At 38.2% G+C, this 24311-nt stretch overlaps 4 protein-coding genes across 4 annotated transcripts; 2 read left to right on the forward strand and 2 right to left on the reverse strand. All coding sequences in view use genetic code 11, as the record gives it.

Moving 5' to 3' along the window:
• Window positions 1–2918: 2918 nt before the first annotated feature.
• Window positions 2919–3399, reverse strand: EGR_07851 (hypothetical protein; the record flags this gene model as incomplete). The annotated part of the gene is made up of 2 exons (XM_024497100.1): window positions 2919–3044; window positions 3298–3399. The coding sequence occupies 2 exons, from the start codon at window positions 3397–3399 to the stop codon at window positions 2919–2921; spliced, it is 228 nt and encodes a 75-aa protein (XP_024348511.1).
• Window positions 3400–9246: 5847 nt separating this feature from the next.
• On the forward strand, window positions 9247–9985 carry EGR_07852 (hypothetical protein; the record flags this gene model as incomplete). The annotated part of the gene is made up of 2 exons (XM_024497101.1): window positions 9247–9411; window positions 9929–9985. 2 exons carry the CDS (start codon window positions 9247–9249, stop codon window positions 9983–9985), a joined length of 222 nt encoding a protein of 73 aa, XP_024348512.1.
• Window positions 9986–16974: 6989 nt separating this feature from the next.
• Window positions 16975–17611, reverse strand: EGR_07853 (hypothetical protein; the record flags this gene model as incomplete). Its single annotated transcript, XM_024497102.1, has 2 exons — window positions 16975–17136; window positions 17471–17611. 2 exons carry the CDS (start codon window positions 17609–17611, stop codon window positions 16975–16977), a joined length of 303 nt encoding a protein of 100 aa, XP_024348513.1.
• A 2483-nt stretch (window positions 17612–20094) lies between these two features.
• EGR_07854 (hypothetical protein) lies at window positions 20095–23885 on the forward strand (the record flags this gene model as incomplete). Its single annotated transcript, XM_024497103.1, has 4 exons — window positions 20095–20520; window positions 22142–22366; window positions 23210–23458; window positions 23802–23885. The coding sequence occupies 4 exons, from the start codon at window positions 20095–20097 to the stop codon at window positions 23883–23885; spliced, it is 984 nt and encodes a 327-aa protein (XP_024348514.1).
• Window positions 23886–24311: the final 426 nt, after the last annotated feature.

Raw genomic sequence — 24311 nt, forward strand, 5'->3', positions numbered from 1 at the left:
ATGACCCAGCATGCTTACACCAACTTAAGGGGTGGGGAGCGGGAAGAAGGTAATTGTTTTTTTTTTTAAATACCGATCTAGGTGCAAACATGCAAACATAATGTACATGATTGTTGGGAAACTGACTTTCATGTACATGCACTGTTTGCCTGTTTAATTTTTTTAAGAAAGGTGTGTAAAGTAGGATTACATTCAAACTTCTCCAATCTGATAGGAGTTAAAGGAAAAGTTTTGCTAGTAACTGTAATCCAAATTATGCCACATTCCCGTTAAAAGAGTAGGTTGATTTTTATGAACTGTTAAATCCCTTTTCTCGAAAGGCCGACATATACTTGCTCAATTCGTAACTTAGCTAACCTTAATAACCAAAAAATGCAAATTTGGGTTCTGAAATCCAGCTACTAGATGTCTAACCCACCAACATTTTTGTTTGCAAGGCTTTACTGAGATAAACTTTTCAAAGTTTGGTCTCTTTTCACTCTTGTAATTTCATTAGTGTATCAACTTTTATTGGGAAAACCTATTTCTAATTTGAGCCTGCGATTTCCACGGGCTGGATATGATTTGTCGAAACTCCCAGTGTCCTTTGCAGTGTTCTTTGCTATGTACCTCCAAATGGCTAAGCAGTAACACCTTTTTCTATAGTTAGCATTAGCGGAAATTCTTTTAATCCATCCTGAATTTTTGGGTTAAAGAAGTTTAACTAATGATATACGAACTTACCAGTGAATTCTACAGATATTTAAAACTTAATAATAACGTAAGTTGGCAGAATTTTAAAAAGATTTTGCTCAAGAAAATCAGCGGCTAGAATGAATTATCAACGTATTGTATACGGCATTTAGACACTATGGTAAAACATCTTAGTATTCTTTGGTCCTTGTTTTTCGAAATGAACATAAAATAAAAAATAGCAATGGGCATGGTTCAAGGATAGTTAGGCTCTGAACCCTCGTTATTCAATATACAAGTTCACATCTTTTTCCGTTTTGACCTTTCTTTATTTGGAATATTTTATGGGTGTTCGTCCACAGGAAAAGGAATTCTTCGAAAAAAGTGGTGGACTAAGTTTTAGAAGATGAGCATAAAATCGTACTCCGTTTTCAGTGATGAAAATTTGCGTCTTTGGGAAAATTTGATTTAGATTCAGTTTGAAATAATCATCACTGGATTATTTGGGTACCTTAAATACATCTGAAATATTAGCTATATCCCAACTAACACACTGATGATCCCGACCGAATTCGGTTGCAATAGTCCGAATGCAACAACGTGGAAACTCTTTTCACTTACCTGCGTAATTACTTGCCATGCACGCTTCTTTTACTTTCGCTACCACTGCTTTTTAATAGACATTTTCAGCATATCTGAGAAGCAGCACTAAACTCGTCTCCTTTGGTAACTTTTACACATAATTGGCACTTTTTGGTCTTCCTTCTTGAGGCAAGAGTTCACGTCAAAGAGACCGGTTCGCTACCCGGTTTCCTTTTCATGCTTTACCTGAAATCACCCCATTAGCATGACCTTTTACGTCTTCGCGAAAACTGCTTTATTCAAAAAAGTCATTCACTGATTCGTGCGAATGTAGTTCTCATTTCTGCTTTGGGTCTTGGTTTTAAAATGACTTATTTTTCAGCGTGGAAATTTCTAAAGAACTATGAACCTTTACTATCTACAATCTAACAACTCAGTAGGGAGTTTCTAATAAGTACGTCTTTGGTAAAAATAACGGTTAAGTTGATCTGAATAAACTAGTTCAGCATTAGTCTTCAAGAGGTGCTCACTCTTGATGCTATATTTTAACCTAATAAAAAGAACTCGTGAATTACCTTAGAAAAGGGGAATGTTCTAAATGGTCTTTTTACAGCGTGGTAGAAATTAATGGCCTCATACAACACTTTTTAGTGGTTCTGGACCCATAGTTATTTATAGGTTAAGCAGACTTAAAATCATTTAGCAGGAAACAATTTTGAGGGATTTTCTAAAGCCCGATTGTTATTCATCTGAAGCCTATATACGATTTTCAGCGCGCACGCACTAGATGACAAATTGATGTGGGTATAACTTTAACCAAAATAATAGCACAATTTAAATTTGAATCGTCTGCGTAGTACTTAGATCCTATTGCTACTTGATGTTCGCGCATCACGAAGTTCCATCAGCCGGTTTTTCTCAGAGTGAAAATTTCTTCGGGTTTGAGAACGGACTTGTTAAAGCAAACAAAGCACAGTTAACGACTAAGTATTTTGGTTTAAGGCGGATTCGGCTTTTAAATGACGAAAGTAGAAACTAGTGTGATTTATGTATACATTGCTCACAACAGTACATTGGAGTTTATAATAACCGGCTTAAAGGTACTATTACTGTTTTTGGTCCGCTTGAAGCAATGACAATTACTTTCAAAATGTTGCTTCTTTGATCATTTCCCGGTTTTCGACAAATTACCACCTTTAATGGAAATTGAATTCCTCAGTATATTATGTGAAAATCATTGTGAAATCGTTAAGATCGCTTAAATTTTAGGCAAATTGTACATTCGTTGATTGGAACATTGTATATTACAAACAGACTACTTAGTTCCGTTCGATCCACTCTGCAAATTCTCCACTTATAGGTAAAATAGGTTTCACAACCATTTATAATCATTGTAAGCCTAGATAAACTAATGTAAATGCAGCAGTCAACACTAGGTCTAATCCTTTGCACTATGTCACTTGGGCTTGAGTTGACTACATATTGCTTGCCGATGCACCGCTCACCCGTAAATTATTTGAAATGCAAATAGAGTGGTCCAGGATATATGTCCCATAAGATGCAAACATTGGCAGACAGAAGTTATTTACTGATGAATAGGTGATGCCAAGTACGTCAAGTGAATGAAAACCTTTTGCTGTTCGATGCATTACATTGTAATTTGATTACTCAAAATGAGGTATAAGAGTTCGCCTTGGGATTGAACGCTTTTTGAAATCCGTCCACTTTTTCATCAGCCTGTAAGGGATCTCCATCATCTCATCATTCTCAAAAATTTGTTCGGTGCCTTCCTGTTGAAAATAATGAGAAAGCCTCTCAGTAGCTTTATTTTACCTGAGTGGCATTTTTAAAACCTTTTATTAGACACCTCATCTATGTTTCTGCCCTCCTAAGATACAACATAAAATAGTCAGAAACCTAGTAAGGAAAGTGAACCAAAACTAAATGCAAACATTTTATCACATAAGGAAATAGAAAATAATCCTTCTCTGAACTGGGAAATATCTCAGTTAAAAGAAAAATGGGCTAAACGGGGATATTTACATAGACACTGGCTGATCTAGCAGGCATAGCCACGAATGCGATGGCACAGACGAAAGCCATGAAGAGCAGTGTTGGCTTGCATGTACGCATGCTGTCCTCCATAGTAAGCAAGAAACCTGTCTGACTTCCTCGCCTCTCACCTTATTGTTTATATGCCTGTAGAGCGGCCAACCACAATGTTTTCTGACCTCGCTATTGGTCAAGTACGACTGCAGCGGTAGGAGATAACGCCAACTGAATTATTAACTCCGTGTAATTGTGGTGAATGTCTGGCACGTTAAAGTGAAAATCATCCGAAAAAGAAATTCTTTAACTTGGCAGTGGTTAGTGTTATTGCTTCCACCATTGACACTGAAAGAATACTTAAAAGAAAGCTATTATTTATAACTACATATATATGGATAATTTAACCTCTTTAAAGAATATAAGTGGCTTATCATCGTAACGTGTCAATTACAACATGAGCCCAACTTTGCTGCCCGGTTCCCACCTGCACTTCTTAATGCTTAGTAGACTGCATTTATTTCGACTGATAGAGAACACAAATCTAGAATAATATTTCACGAGAGTATCTCATATTCATCTACAATCCGTGAAGGATCCGCCAACTGTTGCAAAAAATTCAGATTTTCTGTAAAAATGGCAAAATTCAATGCAACATTTATGAAGGATTTGGGGGCAAGCTTGAACTGTTTACACTTAAATTTAATAGGTTAAAGTGTTACACAATTAAACACAACTGAAGCAGAGAGTTCAGCTATTTTTTGCCTTTCAAACATTTCTCTAGGCAGTTATAAAATCTTGTTTTGTTTAAGGTTCCGATTTCTTCATGGGTTTGGGCACGATTTAGCTTCACGGTCAATGTATCAAGTCAAGGCGAGAGTTTTGTAAATTCACTGTCAGGTGTTTCATTTCTTTTTAATTTTGGTCAAAGCTCCAAAGTAATTTTCTAATAATGAGAAATACGCGCATATTTCCCCTGATTACCACACAAACATGAATTACCCAGGTGTGTTCAAGCGAGATTTTAGCAATTTTGATTCGAATTTAAATTTTAAATACAAAGGGTTTCATAAATTTCGAATGCAAAATTAAACAGCGACTTAGTCTAACATTCTTCTAGTAAATTCTACGATTTATTTCGCAGAACTTTTCCCCTCTTTTACAGTCGTTTTTTGGTACAATTTTTTCACTAAACTTTTATTGAAACTGAAATGCAAGTTTTTTAGATAAAATTTATTATGCATGTAAGACTAGACATAACAAGGCTAATTGCTCACTATCTCTTGCCCAAAGTGTAATGGTGGCGCCTCCCCACGTACTGAAGTGACAGCATTATTAATGGGGATGCAAGTTTAGCCAACCGCTACCAACTCTACAAAGTGTAGCTCTTGCATCAAGGTGGGAGTAGTCTCTAAGAGGGATTTTCGTGGGGTTGTTAAAGAGAATGATAACTTATTAGAATTATTAGAAATTAATCAAAGATAAGCTTCAAGAACATGTAAATTATGATTCTGTTGATTTTGAAGGCAAATGTTCTAAAAATAGGGAGTTTTGAGTCTAAAATTATTAACGTAAAAAGCGTTTCATTTGAGCCTTAGCGGTGTTAGGAAATAATTCTACCATTGTAAAAACACTCCCGGTAGCTAATACGGACTTACAACAGTATTTGTTTAAACTAGTGCACTCCATTTTATCGACATTCCCCCCTATCAAACTAGATCCTAAACTTGATAAGGTTTGTAAAATCAACTTTGTGCCAAAAACCCAAAGTTAATGTAGAAACTAGAAAATTTTAGTGTTGATTAGGCGATAATAGAGGACGGCTCTAACCAAAAGGCCTTTATGAGGGCCAAACGACCCCAAACGCCTGTCAAACCCAGTCCTTGATTCTAACTAAATATTTTATTTCCGGTGTGTTGTTTTTTGGACTATGATTACTTGTCGAAGCTTGCATCGTCAAAATGAGGAACAGGAGCCGTAACGAGATGAGCAGAGCCTCCTGTTATTTCGACCCCATCTTCACTCCAAGAGCAGCCCTGGGTGAGTATTTTTTGAAGTCTGGTTTTTCCTCGCAATTTATTGTAAATATCCCATTGCAACCTTCATAGGAGTTTAAAATTTTGAAGAAACTACATATAGTCGCAGAAATTGTACCTGAAGGTGAATTGGGTTTCGCAAGAACACCTCAATCCAATCATATTTATGCAAACCACCTAAGACAATGCTTTTCAAAGTCATAAAGTAGTACACAAATGTGTAATCTCTTCAGGACTTGGTTAAAAATCGTATATTCTAGTCGGAAGGAAATACCCAGCACAATATTATTTTTTGAAGCGCAAATCCCCGAATTTTGTTCGAAAACCGAAAAATTTGCGGCTCCAATTAAAACCAGAGGTCAAATAGGGCGAAAGCAGAATTAGCTGATCGACCCAAAAATGCGAATGTCGACTCTGCTGCTTTTATGTAACAATAAATGATAGATTCCCAATGCAGTAAATGCAAGGTCGTCCAAAAAAAAAATCAATAGGGCAAATTTTGTCTCCTATGGTTTAAGACGAATACGATTCTCCACTCTGCGGAAGTTCTTCATCGTATTAAATATCTATATCCACCGTAACTTTTTTGCAATTTTTTTTCCAACTTTGCTTAGTAGATGCCTATCTCCACTCCGGATCAATAATAGGGAAACACATATCAATAAGCACTCTTCTGCTATGACCTCCTTCCATTCGAAGCTTATACTTTTGGAGCACTTGTATTCTACAATAGCTGAGGACGCATTGGTTAAATGGATCCATTGATCCACCTAAGTTTTTGTCAAATTTCGATAAGCCCAATTATTCTGAGTTAATTATTTATACAAACCTCATGTGGTTGCTGCCCACTCATCACTTTACGTTGTTCTCAAGGCATTTCAGCACTATGAAGCCGTTACCGCATAACTGCAAAATTATTAAAAAATGATTATGCATAAACCATAAGTAAGACTTTCGTCAAAATCGTTTTCTATACAAAAGAAATCAAATAATTGAGTTATTAAGCTAAATACCTAACCTCTAAGCTCAATACTTCAACAAAGCATAAGTAACCATTCTTTTCACTTAAACTTATTGCATGTGGTCATGTATGGCCGATCAAAGCCTTACTTTCAGCCAATGGCCAAGAGGTCAAATCTGATACTTTCTCCGAGGGACTCTTAAGAAACTTGTAAGATGCTTTCCATCTTAGTACTGCTACAAGTGAAAAGAATCAACAAACAAAATCAAACACCAAAGAACGTAAAATACTTGCCAGCTCCTACATATAATAGTAATTTCGCTGGCCCCCTAACCATTCCAAACCTCTCCCTTGACTATCGAAATTCACGTTGTTCCAATAAAAAGATTAGTGTCGGCCTTAAATCATCTGCTTGTGCAGCACTTCACTCGGTCAGTAAAGGCTGGATTTCGGCAAACTCGGAAAATTAGGTGCCAGGAATCTGCTCCATAAGTTTTAAAAACATTTTCACAACTAACGTGTTTCCGAGTATATGATAAATATGTAAACTCGGTAATCTACAGCAGCAGGTAAAAATTAAGCTTCTTTTTCCCAAAATGATATGCCGTTTACTCGAAAGTTGAACTGCGATGGTACTAACATATTTTACAAACTTATGTGAAAGGACAGATCTACGCTAAACTTAACCCATCACATGCTTAACTGGCATTCCACTATTTATAATCAAGCCCACAAAATCCCAGAAAAAAAGCAAAACATCTAGTGATCATTACTTGCCGACCCTTAAATACTTAAATTAATCGGATAGTTTTTAAACCTAATGAAACCCAGAAACCACGGAATCCCTATGAGCGCTTCTATTTATCATCAAATCCCATATTTCCAAGTATCTCTACCAACTGCTCAACATTGTCACCTCGCCGTGCCGAGATAAGCAGCACTTTTGGAGACAGCAAACCCGCCTGTGTAGCAGCATCGGATAGACAGGTGGAGAGTTTGTGGAGAGTCTCTTGTCCCGATGAAGGCGGAACGACGAGATCGATTTTTGTGCCAATGACGAGAGAAGTTCTCCCAGTATCATTCACAAGACGAGGATTAAATAGCTTCAACTCATGGTAGAGCACTTCCAGTTGGCAAGCAAAGTGAGCCGTGATCTCAGCTAATGAGAAGGCTCTTGAACCGTTAGTTAGAAAAGTACCAACATCGACTAGATAGACAAGAACGCGACAGCCCTCGATGAGACTGAGAAACTGAGCACCTAAACCCGCGTTGCGTTCTGCTGCGCCCTCAATAAGACCGGGCAAATCTGCAACTGGAAATAAAAAATATGATTGTAAGGAAAGAAGGAAATACTGAGTAAGTGATGGACGGTTTGAGTCTTTAATTAAGTCATCAGTTTGGTACATCCTAATGAGGAGAAATAAGCTGTCAAGGTGTAGTACAGGTGGAACGCATACAAGGTATCATATGAGCCCTTTAAGAATAAACTAAAAAATATCGAGGATGTTGGAAATGTGCGGAATAAACTAGAACTCAATACGTCTTGCTAAGAACTTTTGAGTATACAATTAGGTTCCTCGAAATTTCTAATAAAAAGCAGTCATAACAAACATGAAGTAGATCAGTAATAACACCTCAAATTTTATAGTTATTAGCTGCCCAAGTTCACTAAAAATGACGAAACGTCTTGCACAACCCCATTTCATTTTAGAGATTTTAATTTAAAGTTAATTTAATTAATCTTGCATAAAAAATAGGACACTACAGTTCCATTCCCACCAAGATTCTAGAATGATATTACTGCAAAAGTGAAAATGACGCGATGAACCATGTTTTAGCATTCCTATTATCCACTCACAGTTGGAACTGCGTCACCGCATGGTAAAAATGTCAAATGAACACCTATTTCATTCAATGTCCCCAATTCCAATTCAGCTCTTTATCCGACAGCCCCCATTAGCCAATATCATTTCATTTGGGATCCGTTTGGGTGGTACAACCCGGACCTGAATTTCATCACCAGTAAAAGAATTTGGCACTACAGCTTTTCTCTTAGTCATGCCAGTCATAAGCTTTTGGTGTCAGCATTGTGCCCTGTTTATGATGTTATCCTCGAATTTCTTGCTCTTTCTACTAAATTGTGTCAAAATACACGTTGTACTCGAACTGCTAGAAATTGTTCTGTATAAATTTAGAATATAACGACTGACAGGTACCTAACTCAGCCTCCTTATATCGGTTTTGAGCCAAATCCAACAAAACAGCTTCTTAGTAGACTGCCGTGTATTGTGAAGGTCAATGTGCTTATTTTACAGGTACGTTCATGAAGAGCCCAAAAATGGTAACACGTCTGTGGTCCCTAAATTACACCTGTGTGGCGAAATATACAGTTCCATACATGCATAAATGCCCTTTTATCCAGCGATGGTCGCATAGGGCTCATATTCAGGGAACTTCATTCAAATAGCTCGTTTTGTTTTTGACACTTGTGGTCTCCGGATCTAGCAGTACACCAGCAGTGTGCTTGTCGCCAGATGAGTATGCCTCATTGAATTTTCAGAGATGATTTTGGCTCCATATCATTTCCCACATTTAGTAACCAGGGTAGTCACTTAACAAGGTTCAGCACGAGAAACGCACTCAACAGTTTGACACTGTCGTTGCCGCCTTTGTCATTATTTCGATGAAGGATTTTGAGAGTGCCGACGTGTGGTTGGAGGGTGGTGAAGGGATGTGGCGCGACTCGAGGTCGAGCTCGAGTCAGACGGCGCAGGAGGGTCGACTTGCCCGAGTTAGGACCACCCACCAACCCTACGTCAGTGAAATTGGTGAGTCGTAGCAGCAACCGTCGTGACTGGCCCATAGCACCGCGCTCAGCAAACCGCAGGGCAGCCTCGCCAATTCGTGGCAGGACCTCTACACTCCTACTTTGGTTGGCGGAAGCAAGAAATGCGTTGCCACGACCACCTGCACCACCACGAGCGGCAATCAGAGTCTCAGAGGGTGCAACGAGGGTCCACAGAAGACTCGAAGTATCGGTACGGTGGGCAGATATGGTTGAGTCTTCCTTCGAGGCTAACAAATGGACCTGCGTGTCTAAAGGCACCTAAGAAAGTAAGAATTTGGGTATATTCGACCAAAGCCCACGGTTTAAGGATGACTTACTAGGTTTCCTTGCATTACAAATTCAAGTCACGGCTACCTAAGGGGATGAATTTCTTACATTTAGTTTATCAGGCGAATTTGGTAAATTTCACTTGGTTTCGGACATGTATTGATAATTTGTACATCATCAATTTACTTTTTCAGTGTTTATCGATAAAAGTCCACTTAATCTAGTCATCAATAAGGCCTGAATAGTATTTTGCAAATTACGTGGCCTCAAGATTGTCCAAACGGTATTCCAATATTCCAAAAAGCAACGATGCAGGAAGAGACTAACTTCTCTTAGCAGTACCGATTTTACCCCACCTTAAATATTGACAAGAAAGTATTCCCAATTTTAAAAAGAACGAAAACATTTAATGCAAGCGTAATTTTGACGTTTATTTTGCAATATGATTAATAGAGGTCATAACAGTAACTAAACTTCAGAAAATACAGGTATAATTTCATTCACTATAGTTTTCAGAGGCTGTCAGAAGTGAATTCCAAATTTCGCCTTAAAGAAGTGAACGGTGCATTTTAGAAGAAAACTGCTCACCTGAGGTCACAGCAATAAAATCTAACCCTTAACATCAAGTCTATTTACTGCGAGGAGGAAAGTTTGATTGGTTTTAACGGCAATCCAGATATACAATTCCCGCTCTTTAGAAGACATAAAAAAATAAATTTTTGTACTAAAGAAGGAAAAAATCACACCTGATTGAAGCACAGAAAGCTTCTAGGCTTAAAAGACTTTTCGATTCGAGAATATGTGATCGGTTCATACCCATCTGGTCGAGAGAGGAAAACGTAAAAAGCACACAAATAAAAAGTGAATTTATTTTTCAGTATCCAAATCAACAGCTAAGCATCCAATACCACAATTGGGCAGAACACTACAAATCTAGAACAACTTACTTGTTTAAAAATCATAAAATGAATCCAAAGAAGTTTAATTGGTTCAGAAAATTGAATTAAATCTACAAATTGGAGCCAATCAAATTTTCATGCAGTAGTACAGGTATGAGGTATTGATGTATTAGGTCAGTAGACATGGCCAAATCGGAAGGTTTAAGCAGAGTTTGGAAAGTAGAAAGAACAAACTATTGAGCCGAAATTACCAATGACAGCCAGGTATTTTACCGCCATTATGTCTGATACGTACTCCGGCCTTCAATTACATTTTAAGTGGCCAACAAATAATAACCCACTAAAACACCATGAAAACTAAACAAAATTTAAACCATATGCAACAAAAGTGCGACAGCAAGAAGCGATCACCAATTCGATCCAGACAGAATCCATTCAAACCTCTCTACCTATCAATGTCGTATTCTAGCTTTCGCAAGTGGAGCTGTACCCATTTCCACTATAGCCCAACGGTATCCACAAAGCTCGGAATGGAGGAAATCAAACTGTTCTGACCATCAACAAACGTATTATGAATTTACTATTCACATTTCCAACAAACGCACCTTTGCACACTGATAAACTGATTCTACAGCGTACATTATCTTAACAAATGCAAAAATTTCCTCTATGTTCATATTTTGAGGAGAGGACGTGCAGAGTAGTTAATTAAGAAATTTTCAAACTCAAAATCTGAGAACAGCCATAATGTCGAAAATGTCCCTCCTCAATTCAGTAGTCAAAGTAACTTCATGTTTCTGTGCGTTTTTTTAGAAAATCCGAAGCCACAAATCACATTTATGTTGACGATGCAACTCAATTCCAGACAGGATGACAAATATTAATAGCACTCGCACTTTCATATAGTTTAGCAGTGTCGTTTAAGAGAGCATGGCAAAAAACGCACCACGAAAAGTGACTCAAGAAAAGAAATTACAGTGTTAAATTTTATAGTAACTCGCTAATTTGAACGGATTCAGAAATAATAAATGACATATCTTAGACTAACAGACAAATGCGTTAAAACTCAAAGCATGAACAAAAAGCGGGAAGAAATCTTGTCTTATAAATGCGGCAGGTTTAAGTCTGGATTAAAAACAGTTCCAATGAATGCTGGATTGGAAAAATCGTCTGTTGGTGACATTTGACATATCTGATATGCAGGTACCTCGGACGACAACGGGAATCCAACTAACTTTAACAACGAGATTTTTGCCATTGGAACCATGACGATTGCCCCCCAACCCTTTGCTTCCATTAGCAGCCCTAAGTACCGAATTCACGTTGGAGAAGTCGACCACTTCTGGGTCAGCTGCAAAGATGAAAAGGGAAATGTTTATAGCGCAGCTATCGAATATACTTTCTACTAAGCTTTTAATAAGTAGCAACCTTGAAATATCACATGACCTCCGTTTCCACCATCTCCACCACTCGGACCGCTGTAAGGGTTGCAGAAGTAACGATCAAAGGCAATACAACCATCACCCCCCTTACCCGCGTGCACTACAACCTGTTTCATATCGACAAAGGGACGCAGCTAAAGCAGTGGCTCATATAAAGATCAAGAAAATTTGCAAACCGTATATCCCGAAGCTCGTGCTTTCGCCTTCAAATAAACACTAACACCGGCCGTTGATAAGGAGCGAGAGAGTACCAAAGTGTATGCAAGCAGAACCATGTGCTCTAGAAGGTAAACAAAGCATACGTTTAATCTGATAACTGCTTTCAGAAACACAAGTAGAAAATGGCAAGAGTTCGTAAAACAGTTTATTGGAACTTGATGGGTCTGTCAAGACCAAAAAGTTGGTTCTTCATTTCAGGGTCACTGAAACCAGATTCAAGTACTAGGAGGGTAGTCTTCTTATTTACAGTCATATTGGCAAAGCACAGACTGGCGACAGAATAGGAGACCTCTTCCAGACTGAATTCAACCTTTTTGGGCCGAAGGAAAATGGTCTTCGTGTAAGCCGTGAATCGGCCTGTTTGAGAATTGTAGTTGATTTTGAAAACACAGGAACGAGTTAATACGTGAAGAATGGCAGGGGTAAGGGCAGCAAATGAGAGACTAGAAATGAGAAACGGTGCGAAACTTGCCATGGTAGCAAACTTTGAAAAGAGGAAAGGTTGAGCAGCAAGAACGAGGCCACTCGATGTAAGAGAAAATAATTTAACACCCACAACAAGGTTCGAGACAGGATTGGTGTACACTTGCATGTTTAACGAAGAATTGGTTGAGTAAGACGGATCGAAGCAACGAAGGCGCAACAAGTTGGAACGAATGAAAGATGTCGCGATACCACAAGATGACTTTGAAGCAATCATGCTAATATCTAGATAAAAAAGTTTGGTAACAGTTGAAGTTCGAATAAACAAACATGATCAAGCGGGGATGAACAAACAAAAGCGCATTGGATAAATATGGTGCTAGTAAGTTGTGGTAAACTTAGTATCTGCTAAATTCGTACCATCCTAATAATATTACATGGTGAGTGTCATTTAAAAGCACAATTTAAATTATTTTAAATGCTACGAAATACGTACACGACGTAGATAGACTAGCAAGAAGTAATTAAACGATCCAAATCGTCACACGTATGACAGGACACAAAGCGGTAACACGTAAACGTTTATTTTAGTGGTAAAAACCCCACATTTTTCAGATCTCCTATCTAAGAAAGAAATAAAAACAAATATGCACGGAGAAATCGTACCATACACACCCAAATAAATTTCCGGCATCTATGATGGTGGCCTTGAGATCCAAATTTGTAAATACCAGGACATATTTTGTGTGAGCTTATTCTATAAACTGAACAGTTTATTGCTGACGCACAGATAATTTTTAAATCAAAAATTTTATTTTAAATTTATATTTTGTTTGGCTGTATATTCAGCTAGATGGCCTTTGCAGCACTCCTGTTGAGACAGGCTGCGAGTAGAATTAAAATCCGTGGATTTTGAAGTGTCCGCCTACTTAACCATACGGTTTCATAATGTGTGACACCACTGCACATCAGTTCGAACATAGCTCGTCACGCCCCGTGGCTGTAACTAATTTTAAAGTGGATTGCAACTAAGTAGACAGGGTCAAAGATGGAGTATTGAATTCGCAACGGAGGGAGAATGTTATTCGCCGTAGTACGCACTGTACATCTGGCCGTCTAGGTTTTTAAGTAACGCCTAGCCAGCTGAGCGAATTCTATTGGGAGAAAATTTACTCGGTGATGATCCTAAATGCTGGGTGTTGTTTACAACGAACATTTAGCTGTCGGTGGCTACAGATCCTAAAAAAAAACCATTTTGAAAAATGATGTAGAGCCAGCCCTTTTTTTGAGACAATTTGCAATTTGTTGAAATTTTGCCCCACACGATGATTGTTAGATCTGACAAAAGAAGTGTTGATTGATCATAAGTGAGATTTTTGACCCTTCTGTAGTGAGGCTTCTGAGCTTCGGATCATCACAGTAAATACCTTTCGCCTGTAACGCTCATACGGTGACCGACTAAAAAAATTAGAATTGTACTCAACATCAATCGCTTCCTGTTACTGCTGCCACCAATGCAGCATCACGAGTCCTCACTGAAGTCGTAGTAGGCCCTAAGGGTATGGAAATAGGCCAGTTATTACCACATAAAAGAGGAGAACTATGGTCACGGCCGGATGGCAGCGTCCCTAGCAGAATTGCAATCTCTGGAACTCATGGTCCCCCATCCTAAGCACGTACAATAAACATGGCAACGCTGCAGCGCCATAACTAGTTTCGGAAACCACAGAAATTTTAACTGGAAACAATTTCTGCTAAGCGTGTTACACTACCTTACAAAACTAACCATTTTATCGTACCCGAGTGAGGTTATTCTGCATTTTGAGTTGTGATAGTAAGTTACGTACTGGTATGTTGCATTTGCAACTGGTACTCTGAGCGTGTTGGAGTGAATTATAAAGTGGAACATCCCATATTGTTTACGAGTCTTCAACTTTGTAGCAATGACAAAAGGAAATGTAAAGCTGCTTAAACTGTTTTAGTAACTATAATTTGCAAATAAAATCACGCATGAAAAAATAGGTGGAATTGGTATGTACTACTTCATATATGCAACTCTTTTTCCTTTTATGACTAGGATTTTGCCACTTAGGGCAAACATCTCAAATTCATTAGTGCATTTACACTAAGTGCTAACCACTCCTTATCGTTTTGCTGTCTATCTAGTAGTTCTATTACTGAATATCTGTTTTATTCCACCATGTTAATTCTAATAGCTCTTAACTTCCTTAAGCCCATAGAGTTGTTTTTCAATCATCAAAACATGTCACCCTTTAAATTGTTATAACGACTTTTAGTTGATTTTTGCTTTAAGTACCTAACAAAATAAGTGATTTAGTCACTTAAATTTCCTCTAAGAATTCACCAATTCTGCTTATATTTCCAATGTTAGAGTTACCAAGGTTGTCTAACTCCCTCGTAAAATGTAGTTATGGCCCATTTCATTAGCTCTTACTTCGTAGCTGTACCTTTTTACGCAACCTTCGTTACGACATCCTGCATACAAGCCGTTGAGCAACACTTAAAGATTTGCCTTTGTAATTTACAAATGGACAGAGCACTCTAGAGTATCATTTCAGTAGTCACTTTATTTCCAACCATTTGCAGACAGAGCGGCTCTGAGATCGTGCGGAGTGGGTACGTGAGGTAAATTGTGCTTAATTTTAAGACCGAATTCTCTGGGGTACGAGAAAGACGAGTGATCTTCCGTCCGTTTGCGTATCCCCTAGCTTTTACCCCATTTCTCCCCTTGCCTGACCCGCACACACCCCTAGGAGTTGCAGTGATGTTCAGCTGGTTCCTTGCGCCACCTACGCCGGCGTATAATCAACGAGGGAGTACCCGACCCGTCCCATGGGTATCGGTTCAGGCAAACCCTCTGGGAAATTGATGGTCGTCAAGCCCTAAAAGAGGTTTGTGCCGAGCTGATTCGCTCGAGGCCGCAACGCTCGGCTAATTCCCATATTACAAATCGACTTCCCTTACCCTGACACAATCTAATTTTGGTATTCTTATCAATTAGCCGCACATGAATCGAGTCGGTTTACACCTACTGTAGAGATTGAACGAGAGAGCAGATTATGAGATGATCATTAATTTAACTTTTGTGGGTACGAAAAACCTCATTTTGATCAGGAATCTCCAAAATTAAATATCTATACAGCAGTTGGCTATTTAGGTATCCCCACCTATGAGCTTAACTAACTTGCTTATTACATTGGAAGAACTTCAAGAATTTGCATGAATGAGCACTGCGCTGAACAGATTCAATAAAAGGATGTTGATTAGTGCAGAGGAATACAAGTTAGCCTTTAATTTGGACTAATTAGGAATCCTACACTATTTTAAAAGTACTTTAGTATTTCGTCAATGCGAGCAAGCTGTAAAATTTTATGCATCCCTATTTTGCTATTCTTCTAGATTACAATTCTACCAGCCTGAAAAATCCCATGATTTCATTGGTGCTGTCTTTCCCTCAAGCTCAGTTTCTTGCAAACTTTATTCCCTTTTCTGCAAATCAGTACTTCCTTACATAATACGCTGCGCTTTCTACCAAGCAGCTTTTCAATCCATTTGGTCGAAGTCGGGGATTAACAAGAGAAGCCTCGAAAAGCCTCTGAAGTTGTTCTACTTCTACCCTACGGAAATCATCTTAACCCTTTAAGAAAAATGAAGGTCAAAAATTATTTAATTTTTGTTATTTGACTGCCATTCGTTCCTTCATAATGCAAATTTTAAGTGGTCGTGCAACTCACTCTTCGAAGTTTATTTGTTTAATCGAATTTTAGCTACATTATGACGAAAATAGCATATTTTAATAAAACCGAAGATGCGAACTCAGCGTTCTGATCACTCGAAAATTTTGCTCTAGGCACGTCATCATTGGCTGTTGCATCACCTGATGCCTGTCCAACCACATTCCCGCATACATGCGCGCGGAAGCCCATGCTGGGGGATGTGTAAACACTGAAGGCTACTCACTCGAGCATACAGTCATCATAGATTGCCTTCCATGGCCTCGGTTGAGAGAAGAGTGCCCCAACGAGCGGTTTTATCCGACTCTACCCAATGTAAGTCATCTGTGGTTGCCTCACCGATTATAATCAGGGTTCTTTCTAAAATATCCTATGAATCGTTTCGACTTTTCAGTTAAATTGGATTCTCAAACGAAGCAATTTGTTTAGCAACAAGATAGTTTTAATGCTGTAGAATTTTGCAACTTCGAAAACTTGAAATGCAGTTTTTTTGCACTGGGCTTTGAACGATGGCTTGTGGTCTGTGCTGGAAATACGCGAAATTCCAGCTGAACCACTTGAGGATATTCAACTACCAGCAGCCAAACAAATGTTGATAAGTGAGACAATATTATCGTTAGATGATAATTCACCTATGAAACTTGCGGATTTATGTAGTTGACTACTTTCATGCTACCATTTGCAAAGAAAATAGCAAATTTCGTCCCACGCGAATTATTTTTACATGATATATTAGATTTTTCCATAAGTTAATTTAAGATTTAACCACACTTGTTCGCAAAATTCGCGATCATTCTAAGTAAAAAGCACAGCACAAATTTCGATCATGAATTCAGCATCGGTTCTGGTGTGTCAGATATGATCATAGGATTGTATGAAATATATTTTAGAAGTCCGAATGCAAATCCAACCGCAGTACACCTGCTTTGTATAATTGGGTAAATATTAATGTAAATAATAATCATTTGAGTGGAAACTTTAATTGACTATATTTTTCCAAGCAGAAGCAGCAGGCGATTACGTTTTACATAGGATTTGCCTGTAATATTGGATAATATGTACTGGCTTATAGGATTCAAAAATTTAGAGTAAATAAAACGTTTCAGATAAATCTAGTGGTATGTATGTGCCAGCAAAAGTGGTAGGCATTTAATTCTGAACAGCTTGCGCCTGCTGTCACAACTATATTGATTGCTTTTTTTCTCAGTGGATTTATTCCTTTAAATTTATCTTTTGGACACTGTTTTTCATAATGCGTTGATTTCATTAAATAGTTTGCAAAATCTGCATAGTTTTATGGTATTTTGTAATGATCCTTACTTTGATGGTATCATTGAAGGTTGTTTGAACAAAATTTGGAAATTGTGTAAAGGTTTTTAAAAATGTGACAATGGGTATCATTGAGGGATTAACTGCAACTCGTCCTAGTACCAGTTGCTCTAGCAACAAACGACTGAACATAGAATTTTAAATCAGCAGCAGCACTTTTTCTTCACAGGTGACAATTTTCCTGCTTCTGATCTCCATTTTTAGTCATGTCCAAGAAGAGATGCTAGTAAATTAATAGCTTTTTTTGCTGAGTAAAATCAATTGATTTGTTGTTTATATACACGATATCTCTTTAATCCATTGGTTCAAAGTGTATAACCATTGTGGAAAGTCTGCAGAAGTTATCACACTTTGAAACACATAAAGTTAAGCAATGATTAATCTAAAGGGCAAAATTCTCACTATTTTGACTCGTGTAAATTTTTTTCCTATTTTTGCTTTTTTACTGTCAACTGCTTGTTCACAGGAAAAGATTTGAAGCCTGGAACTCACGCCACAGATAAGCATCATTTACCAAGGATAACTTAAAAGCTTTGTTAGATGTTGCGCTTTTCATTGTAATTTTCCCAATGGGACACAATCGTTGGCAAGACTTTCCTAAGTTCGTTCGTTTAATCAATAGAGATTGATTAAAAATAGTGGCACTTTAATGCTTTATTATGTACTATGTTATAAAAACTGGTCTGCTTATTTTTAGGCCCTACTCCCGATAAATGAAGGTCTACATGCTTATTGTTTGTAAAGCAATGCCTTACATTCCATGAGAGAGTGTTGTTTACTAAAGCTTCACATGAAACCATACCATACTTGTTCCCCATGAGAGCACCCCTCAGAGATTTCATGCAAAATCCCTTTATTCTATTATTTAATTACTTTCACAAATTCCTCGCAGATGGTAATATGATTAGAGGATGAGTCTTCAGTGACAAATTTCTGTGAATACGTTACTAACACCGAAACTTCCGTCTTCGAGATGCATATTAGCAAACCCCAGCCTTCTGAAAACTATTGTTAATGATGTGTGTGACATTTATTCTTCAGACTAAAATTACTTTTTAATCTGCGCAAATTACCTCGGATAGTTTTGGATTGCACTTAAAAGTAATCATGACGATCAGTAAAATGAAAACACTTTGAAACCATTGATATTGTCAACCTCTGCCTGTCACTCAGTGGAACTTTTAGTAAAATGTTACAACTATGAGCACTTTTACAAATTCCAACAGAAATTTACTGTAAAATGCTTTATGTTAAACAAAATTATGTTTGCTTAATGAGGTAAACCCATTGTTTGCTCTTACTACACATCACTCATAAATGTTTGGCAGTTTATTAAACGTAGGATGCACAGATCCAGACAAAGGCAATTTGCTAGAATGCTAATTTATAAATCATGAAACTTCGAAGCATTAAGTGGATGAAAATCGTTTGTTTAATGTTAAATTTTGGGGAAATATATCAGTAGTGTAAAAATGTATGAATATCGGTTTATTACTATCTTATGTAAATAACTCTATTTATCAGAGTTCACGCAGATTAACGGAAAATTCCTGTTTATTGTTATTATTAGTGCAGACAGTTTGTAATGGTGTTTGTTAGTGACGCGTATGCAATCGATGCATCTGAGTTTGGCTGAAAGAAATGCAGGATAATAGGGGTTTAAGAGTGCTTTCTAATGTATTGTAAGATCCAACTGGAAGTGAAAGAAAATCGAGAAAGTATGGTGGTTTTGGATTATCGAGCGGTGGAGCGAAGCCCTTTGGAAACACCTAAATTCTCATGGGGACGGTAAGGAGGTGGTGGTAGTGGTGGGGGGATGAAGGGAAAGGGAGGAGAGGGAAAAGACAACTCGCGAAGGTGAACATGGGTGCTCCCCTGGGATAGCGAGAAAGTTGGAGTGGAGATGCGTTAGCGTGAGTGAAGATTTCCCTAGGGATCAAAGCAGCAGTATTAGACGTAGTGGCGTTAGTACTTGTCGTTGGTGCTGTGGTTTTGGTTCACACCATAGACTGCACACCTTGCCTCTCTTCTCTAGTTCCGGCTAAGTGTAAATGGGAATCTGAGTAAAGAACAGATCTTTAAGGGAAGCACAATTTCAGCATCTTTCCGTTCCCTCATAAAGGCTTGTTTCTTCCTCTCTCCTTCCTCTCTCACCATCTCTGGGGAAATCGTGATACTGCTTGAGAGCGAGATAGAAAACTCTGATTTTCTGGTCTTAAGATTAGGAAGAGCGGTCCTATCGTTGGTGGTTAAGGCGCAAATTTCTCACACAGCCTACGCTGATACTCATGTTTTCCTTTGACTGCAATTTACTAAACTTACCGGTTAGCTTGTGTTCTAATTACAAATTTAAATATCTATTAACTATTTTTCTGATGCTATACATTCCGATAATTCAATGCTGATTTTTAGATCATGTATGACTTAATTTTAGTACAAAAAATAACATTGCCTATATGAATTGTGATATGTTGTCACAATTCATTGAAACCTATGTTGAAGTCATTTTTATGACTAGCCTCATTTAAATTGACTTAGGCGCAAAACAGTCCTAGTTATAATTCATTGTCAAAATTTTGGCAGATTCATCTCGAAATGCCAGCAGCGAGAAGGTCATGATAGACGAAGACGTCCTTCCCATCGATCTGACTCTTCAACGAAAGTCTCTTCCACCCAGTATGCAGACACCACCTTCGGCTAGTATCTACATCTGCCCGGTCTGCAGCGAAGAGCAGCTCACCCTTGACCACTTTTTAGACCACATGACAACGCATCGGTGGAGGAAATCACCATTAGCATCGTGTGATCGTTCCTGCCTTTTATTGGCAAGATCCTCTCTTCTCAAAAGTAGTCGTCGTTTAAAACTCCTCCGAAGTGGTCGAAAGCGACACCGCGATTCGAAACGAGTTTCTTCTATAGCCACAACACGTAGTGATGAACAACCAGCTGCAACTGGTTCCGTGGAAGAGGAGGGACAGGTTAGCTTTCACTGTCCGGCATGTCCGGCATTCCAACGGATTTCTGGCATCCAAGCGGCGGTGGTGAGCTTTTCTAGCTTCTCTTGCTGAACTACTGGTTAAGTTCAGAACAACAAAAACTTGCGGTGGTACACAGGTTGATTCGTATGAATCATTATTTAATAAATGTTATGAACTGCTAATATGTGAGAACGAATGTGATCGGCTAATGTACGTTGGAGGACCTAAGTAGACAAGAACTTCAAAGTAGAGGTCTGTACTACCACAACCCAATATCCTACATGTAGTACAGCACGTATACTCCTGAGATATTGAGGTAAACAGAGTCCACAGCTCCAGCATATTTTTCTCTTTGAATGACCTTAGGGCAAAAGGGAGTACTAACGCATGTAAAGTACACCCGGAAGCAATGCTGGCCAGACAGGAAGTCAACTAGAGCGTGGACGGCGAATGTTTCTAGATTATTCGAAAATGAACCAAGCGGAAGGAACGTTAGTCGCGCGGTTTTCTGACGCTGAAGAAATCTGCAGTGATAATTTGTTTATCATAAACACATCAATCACGGATATTTTAAAAAGTTGACGGAAAGAGACAACATAAAATCAAAAGATACCTAGGGTGTATCCGCTTCCCCTTGTTGCGTACAGGAAAATGGAGTCTTTAGATTATTTGAGGCCTTTGGGCTGAGCCTAAATGTTAAGCTAAAGCGTTTTATAGTATATGTAATTGAAATTCATGCCTACCAGTCAAAATCACTTATGCATGCTAAGCATAAAATTCGAAATTTCCCAAGCAGATATCCAGTAAAAATTGCAACTATATGACTGTAATACGCCAGATGGACTTCCAAAAGTTAAATAAAGGGAGGGGAAAATGATTTTTACGATAACCTGATTAATTTTTGCTAAAAATATTAGAATACAAGAAATTAAAAGAGGATTTTGAGTTATTGGAATTATCGAAGTAACACCTCAACCACTCATTCTTTTCTCCTTGATGTCAAGAATGATCTGCTTAATGTATCACTGCACTTTTGTACATCAGTTATTTCTTGCAGTAGGGGCTTTGCCGCTCATTTTACTCAAATAGAAAGCATATCCTAAGGCTGATAAACGTTGATACGGATGCAAGCTATGTTTATTTTTACTGCTATCGATTTTACTGGTGCAGAATTTGTTTCCTATTTTCACCGGAATTTCATCTTAGCTACCAAGACCATTTTCACCATTCTTCCCTTACGATAGGTAGTTAACAGGTAAACATATGAATGCAAATGAAAGTATATCACTGATTTTTAAGGAAAACATTTTTGCTGCAAAAATGCGATTAGAAGAGGAGGGGATAAGAAACAGCTAGTTTAATAATGTATGTAATGAAAAGAATATCCTCGAGTAATGTATTTACACCTAGATTTATCTAGGTGCCTTAGTGCAAATCTGTTCACCTTGAATGAGTTACATAAAGGGAATATGTCGTTTACACATCCCCCCACTCATCCGATCTATTAATGATTTCCTTTTTTCTTTATTAACAGAACCACTTTGAGAATTTTCATATGCAAATTATTGTGGTGTGCAACATTTGTGGCATGTGGTTCAGCAACCAGACCATATTTGCTTCGCACGTAGCTGTGGTTCATCTACAAAGGTGTCCGGGAAATGTAGTCTTCCCCTCCCTACCGCAGCCCTTATTGCCATCACCACCGCCATCAGCGACGGCATTAGCAACAACAACAGGGAACTTCAAGAGTCCTCAACAGCTTATCGATCCAGTGATTGCATCTATTCTCGTCAGCGACCTCCTTCTCTCCACTCACTCGACACTCTTCCCCGGTTCTGCTTCACAGAATTGGAAAGTCATGGACTACAAGGAATTCGTAGGCAACGACGGTGGCGAAAAATTGTCTCAGGTTAATAATTGCAGAATAACTTAAACACAACAACTGTTCACATATAGACAGCTTATCGATCAGGACTTTATGTATGGATTCTCCAGCTTTTAAGGGATATTGCGCGTCCAACTTTACAAAATTTGTATTGTTTTTCGGTTGTTGTTTATTTCTTTTATGTGAAGGCGCATCAATAGTGTTTCAAGTGCACTTTTAATGCCAACTTTTAAGATTTTATCGTTAATGAAATGTTTTTGTTTAAGAATAAATTTTGTCAAAAAGTTCCCTTCGTTAATATTTCTATCAATAGGTATGAAAAAATATGCCTTTGAAGTGGATTTTGCGGCAAAAATTTAACAAAAATCAGAAATGAATTTTTTCTGAAGTCTGATTTTCGTGAACATTACAGTACCGCCATGAATCATTGATGCGCGTAATGAAATGATGGCAGTTTTAATCCGGTTAAGAACCATTGATTTCATATAGTTGTAAAGGCCAAAACAAAGCGATACACGCGTTGTAAAGCAGCTCCAACTAACCAGACCAATCCAAATAATGAATATTATTAGATGTTTTCCAAATGTGTCAAGCAATAACGAGGTGACTTTAGAAAATGGTAAAAACAACGGCGATTAAAAAATTCAAGTTAAATATTAGGGTCTGCATATTACTTACGGCATCAGCTAAGCTTTGTGTTAAAAAATTGTAATGTCTTCGGCATATTTAAGCACGTATTTGTGCCAAGCGGTTCTTATTTAGTGAGTCTGAATCGAGGTAAAAAATTTTGATCTTCCCACCTCGTTCCAAATGCGCATCTGCCCAATTAAAAATCCTCTCCCAGTTGTGTTTCATCCTCCTATACAGGCCATTGCTGAATCGAAATCTCAAACAAGGGACGTAAGAATGGCGACGACAAAGACACACTCAAATGTGCACGCACAACAGCAGCAACAACAGCATCCACAGTTATCTGCCCTAGTCAACAGATATTCGCCGAATTCTACTACTCCAGTAATACTCTACGACCACCCGTTGCAACGACTCCTGCCACCTCATGTTGCCGTGGCGCTTGACAGGAGCACAGTTGCAAAAATTTGCCACTACTGCTTCAAAGTAGGATTGCTTTTACCTGTTAGTTATGCATTAAAACATGTCTATCGAAAGTGGGATTAGAAACTACAGTGCCTTTAAAATACACAAATAATTTGGATTAAAGTAATCACACCGCTATATTGAGCGTGATGTATGGTAAGTTAATGGCCAAAAATATGCAATATTTAAATTAGCTGCTTAGGGATATCTTCAAACGCATTTGTACAAATTCCTCAATGCTTATTTCAGTTGGTGAAGCATTAAACACCTGTCCACTTAGGTGTTGAAGCTCAAATTTCACCAACTATATTTAAGGACAGTATTATTTTGACATCACTTCCATAAATAACCTCTAATTTCTTAGGAGTTCGCAGATGAAATGGCTGTTCTAAAGCACCAGGTGTTAGTACATCGACTGGAAGAGACTACGGCTGAAAATCCCACGTAAGCGACTAGAGTAAGTATGGAAGACATATAACTTTGGAACGTCAATTTTGCCTTGGGTCAAATGGTGATTGGTTGCCTACTGGTACCAAGATTCACCCATTTCTGTTTAGGAATTTGCCTTTTTCTTATGCGTTTATTAGTAAGACTTATGTATTAAGTTTACCTGATTGCATGTTCACACGTCAGCCTTACATCCGACACAATAGCCATGCTATGGTATATCTTTAAGGATAGTCTACTGTCTTTTTAGCAAACCATAGTCACAGATTTATTAACATATTTATTTTCTCTTTCGGTATTGCAGGTTGAACAACGTGACCCAACAGTACTAGTACAGCGATCAATACTGTGGCATATGTATGCAGATAGTAAATAAAAATCCGCTTTTGTTCTATAAAAGGAGGAGCCCTGCGTCTAACAAAGGTAC

Source organism: Echinococcus granulosus (genome assembly GCF_000524195.1).
Source record: "Echinococcus granulosus chromosome Unknown EG_S00088, whole genome shotgun sequence".
Classification (NCBI taxonomy): Eukaryota; Metazoa; Platyhelminthes; class Cestoda; order Cyclophyllidea; family Taeniidae; genus Echinococcus; species Echinococcus granulosus.